Source organism: Rutidosis leptorrhynchoides, chromosome 2 (genome assembly GCF_046630445.1).
Source record: "Rutidosis leptorrhynchoides isolate AG116_Rl617_1_P2 chromosome 2, CSIRO_AGI_Rlap_v1, whole genome shotgun sequence".
In the NCBI taxonomy this organism is placed as follows: Eukaryota; Viridiplantae; Streptophyta; class Magnoliopsida; order Asterales; family Asteraceae; genus Rutidosis; species Rutidosis leptorrhynchoides.
Window position 1 is genome coordinate 683,542,363 of NC_092334.1, and position 4,805 is coordinate 683,547,167.

Consider the following 4,805-nt stretch of genomic DNA (forward strand, 5'->3'; position numbering starts at 1 on the left):
TTACCGCTTCCGGGAAGGGGTGGTACACTTTCGAGAAAAAGTGTAACTTCACCACCAAGAAGTCTCCGTCCCTCCACGATTGGAGGGGAATGTTCTTCTTTACTGGGACCGATCTGTTGGGCGAAGAGCGTGCCCACCTCGCACAATGGCATTCTACACATACTCCTGACGTCTCCAAGACTCCAGACCTTGACCAAGGGGAGCAGGAGTTGTTTAACTTGTGTAAGGACGTCACGCTTGAGTTGCGTCTTACGGCGAGGTGATGCTGAAACTTTGTAACGTTCAGCATTATTGGCCTTGGAACGACAGAGTGCCATTGATCCTATGCGACGGAAGGGGTATGCTCTTCGTGCCGTAACGTCTTTGAATTTGTAAGTTTTCTGTTCGTGTAATTTTTCTAACTCAAATATATTATTTTGCAGAGATGGATTTCAACAGAGTTCTTCGACACCCTACTCTTGATGGCGTTTCCTTCAAGAGATTCCCAAAGACCAATCTTCCCGAAGGCCATCCACTAAAGGATGCATAGGTTGTTGCTGGTTCGTCTACCAACGCTGCCAGTGACGTGGCAACAACTGAGCCTACAATCGGCTCGACTCCCGTCACGAATTCGGATCCGATATCCGTTGCTATCCCCATAATTCAACCATAACAGCAACAACAACAAAAACGCCACCGTTCTCCCCCAAAAGTGACCGTCCCGACTGGCAGTCACAAAAAGAAGAAAACGCCGCGAGAAGTTGCAGAAAGCAACTTAAAAACCTTTGAGGAGATTCCCAGCAAAGGTGGGTATTATGAAAATCCTGATAATAATCTCGCTACATCACCAGAATCTCAATGGTAGAAATTAATCAAGTTTGTTATTTCTCCAGGGTTACGCATGGGAGTCCCTCTTGTTCATCTTCAAGATTCATCCGACGCCCAAGGAAAGGCGTCGGAAAAAGACAAAATGACGATCTCCGGTTCCGGCGGCGCGTCCGGTCAGCATTCCAACTCCTTGGAGGAACCCTATTCTCCCGGCTTCGGAAAGCAGCCAACTTTCAGCCACTCGGAGACCATGTGGAACGTGTCTCACAGCGACGCTCTGTCGCAATTTGAGTATCTGCAACGAATTTGCCCTCCGGTGCTCTATGATGCCGTCAGACAAATGCCCGATAGCATCGCTCGCCGTGCCAGGGTGCAGCACATATATGAAGGGTTGGTGCTGACACGTGACGAGCTTCAGTGGACCATTGAGCTGGACCAACGCACTCGTCGTGCGGAAGCTGACGGCAAAGAGCTGAATGTTGAAATTGTCAAGGTTAGGAAAGAGCTGGAGCGGGCCAAACAAACCACTGTCGAAGCGGAGAGGCAAAAGCAGCAAGCCCTTAAGGAGGCTCAAAGGGCTATTAAGGAGATGGCTCTGCGCGCTGAGAAGGAGCAAACGGCCCTGGCTGATCTGGAGGTAGCACACAAGGAGCTGGCGGAGGAGAAAGCCAGCAAAGAACTCCTCGCCGCCGAGAACCAGGAGTTGTATGCTGCCAATAAGAAGGCAGCGGACTATTTCCAAGAGCTTTGCACCCTCATCCCCTCCATTTTTTACAAGGCTCTCAAGGCGCCGGAGGTGAAGGGACCGTTCCAGAATTTGGTGGACGCTACAAAGAAGGTGGAGCATTTCGACGCGTACACCATATTGATGGAAAATGTTAATATAGCGGAACCAATTCCGGAGGCGATCCGAGAGATGGTGGTTGAGGATTCCTATGACCTCCACGACGCGGCGGTCAATGCCTGCGCAGCCATTAAGGTGCCCTTTATTGAACAGATTGGGTCGGCACCGGACCTTGATTTGCAGAAAGTGAAGAAGTTGATCCCGTAGTTGTAGGGATTCTTGTAATTTTATTTTTGTTTCTGATGTAATGGTTGTAATTAAATTAATAGAATATCAATTTCATGTGATTCTTGTTTTACCTTTATAAGTGTTCAACTGTTATGTAGTAAAATATATTTATATATATACGTCCCGTCGTCACGGTAATGTACCGTTTGTCAAGGTTACACTTGATGATTGTCGACATTGCATTCATCTACTTAATGTTGGGATTAATACGACGGATACGAAATCCGGAGGCATCCCGTTCAGAGGGCTAGGCGTACCTCCAATAAGCTTAGCGTCTCCAATGCCGTCCAAAGATTAGATAATGTCTTTGTTCATGGCATAAGTAACTTGTGAATGGACTTACATTTATAACGCCGAAGCGCAGCCATAATAGTTACACAATACATTAGAAATGAAAATTGAAAAATGCATTGAATTGAAACTGAAAACAAAGAAGTTTAATGCGCGACGCGCTTACATTTGTGGTGATCAATCACAAACTTTGGTAAAATGAAAAAGAAAAGTTTCCAACAATGAAGAATTTCGAAATACTTAAACATAGAACTTCTTTAAGTTTGTTGCGTGCCACGTACGCGGCACAAATTTGCCATCATGCGTCTTTAGGTTATACGCCCCGTTTCCAATTGCATCTGCAATCACATACGGGCCTTCCCAGTTGGGTCCCAATTTGCCGGTATCCTCGACCCGGCTGGCGTTGTTGTTATGCCACACAAAATCACCGGTACGGAAAGTACGTTCCTTCACACGTTGGTTGTAGTACTTGGCAATTTTCTGTTTGTTTGACGCTTCCCTGATAACGGCGATGTCACGCCTTTCCTCCAATTAGTCCAAATTTTCTTTCAAGCTAATGACATTGGACTCATCATTGAATTCCAGTACACGTTGGGTTGGGACAGCAATTTCAGCTGGTATCACCGCCTCGGTACTGTAAACAAGGCTGAATGGCGTTTCTATATTGCTCCCTTTTGGTGTGGTTCCGAACGCCCATAAGACTTGCGGAAGCTCATCTTCCCAACCCTTCATATCCGTGTCCAACCTTGCCCTCATCCCGACAACGATATCCCTGTTGATAACTTCGACTTGCCCATTTGCCTGCGGATGGGCAACGGAACTGAAAGTCTGTTTGATATTCAACCCGTCACACCATGACCGAAACGGATCGTGAGCGAACTGTTTGCCGTTATCACTTACAATTTCATGTGGTATTCCAAAACGGCACACGATTTCTTCCCAAACAAAATTCACAATCTGTTTACCCGTTATGCTTTTCAATGGTTTGGCTTCAACCCACTTGGTGAAAAAGTCAATTGCAACGACCAAGTGTTTTCCATCCGGGAAGGGTCCTACCAAATCGATTGCCCACTTGTAAAAGGGCCAAGCAGACGTGACGGGAATTAGCTCATATGCCGGCATGTGAATTTGCGGAGCGTGACGTTGGCATGAAGCAGAAGCTTTGATGATTTCTTTCGTGTCACGGTACATAGACGGCCAAAAATACCCTAGCCGCATTATCTTTCCCACTCCTAAATCCTACATGCATGCCACAAGTCCCTTCATGCACCTTCCTTACGATTGTTTCCGCCTCGCTTGGACCGACACACCTTAAAATTGGTGCCGTGAAGGATTTCTTGAACAGAACTCCATCCCTTAACATGTACAAAGGTGCTTTCATATGAATCTTACGGGTCGTTGCCCCGTCGACTGGCAACGTCCTGGTCTTAAGATACGTAATGATGGGACTCATCCATGTCTCGACCTCATCTACGGGGGCCACTTCCTGTAACATTATTTTGCAAGAAAATCAGTACGTGTACGTTGTTTTTTAAGCAGATTATGCGTATAGCGTATATTTTATCGAAGCGAGTCGATACCTGTACCAGGTTAGTGGATTTTTGACTAAGGACCTCCACCCAAACGTCCTTGGCGAAGTGTCTGAATACGCTTGACGCGAGTTTGCTGAGTGCATCGGCCTTTTTATTCAAGGATCGTGGCACTTGCGTTATTGAGAAAAGCTCGAATTTGTTGGCCATTTCTTCCGCCAACCTCAAATAATTTTGTATGACCGGATCTCTAGCTACAAACGTCCCGTTCATCTGATTTGCCACAAGTTGGGAATCGACCGACGCCTTCAGGTTTTTAATTCCCATCTTCTCAGCCATTCTTAAACAAGACAGCAATGCCTCATATTCTGCTTCGTTATTGGAGGCGGGGAACTCGAAACGCAAGGCATAGGTGTGTTCCTCGCATCCCGGGCCAATTAAAATTAGATGTGCACCCTCTCCGTCAGAACTTGACGTTCCGTCAGTAAATAGTTCCCACGTGACGGTATTTGGTACTTGTTCGACAGCCGGCTCTGGTGGCGTGGCACATATAAATACAACCATAAAATCAGCCATGATCTGGCCTTTGACAGCGGTACGGGGGCATAATGGATTTCATGCTCTCCCAATTCGATTGCCCACTTAGCTAGCCTGCCAGAAACCTCCGGTTTGCTCAATACCTGCAGGAAAAATCTGTTAGAATAAATTTCCTCCAACGTGCTTTGGTCTCAATTGCCGTACCGTACTTGTTTAATAGGTGAATCAGTTAGCACCAGCATTGGGTACGCTTGAAAGTACCATCTCAAACATCTTGCGGTGTGGACTAACGCGAAAATAAGCTTCTGGATCGGCTTGTAATTAACTTCGTCATGTTGTAGCACTTTGCTCACAAAATAAACTGGCATCTGCGTGCCACTGCATTCCGCGACGAGCACCGAGCTGATGGCCTCGGTTCCTGCCGCCAGATAAATTGTCAAAGTTTCACCTGAAAGCTTGACACGTTAGCATCACAAGATTTATAGATTTGTAAAAAATAATCACGGAACGATTATTTTACCCAGTACTAGTGCCGTCAGTGTCGGCAACGTCCTAATCAAGGCCTTCAT

At 46.5% G+C, this 4,805-nt stretch overlaps 1 protein-coding gene across 1 annotated transcript; it reads right to left on the reverse strand.

Moving 5' to 3' along the window:
- Window positions 1-3,350: 3,350 nt before the first annotated feature.
- On the reverse strand, window positions 3,351-4,275 carry LOC139890316 (uncharacterized). The gene is made up of 2 exons (XM_071873205.1): window positions 3,751-4,275; window positions 3,351-3,656 (listed from the first exon to the last, which is right to left on the reverse strand). Exons 1-2 carry the CDS (start codon window positions 4,273-4,275, stop codon window positions 3,351-3,353), a joined length of 831 nt encoding a protein of 276 aa, XP_071729306.1.
- Between the last annotated feature and the right edge of the window lie 530 nt (window positions 4,276-4,805).

Coding starts and splice junctions, on each gene's coding strand:
- LOC139890316 (XM_071873205.1), bottom strand. CDS start 4,275: ATGGCTGATTTTATGGTTGTATTTATATGTGCCACGCCACCAGAGCCG. Junction 3,657..3,750: donor AATCCACTAACCTGGTACAG/GTATCGACTCGC, acceptor ATAATGTTACAG/GAAGTGGCCCCCGTAGATGA.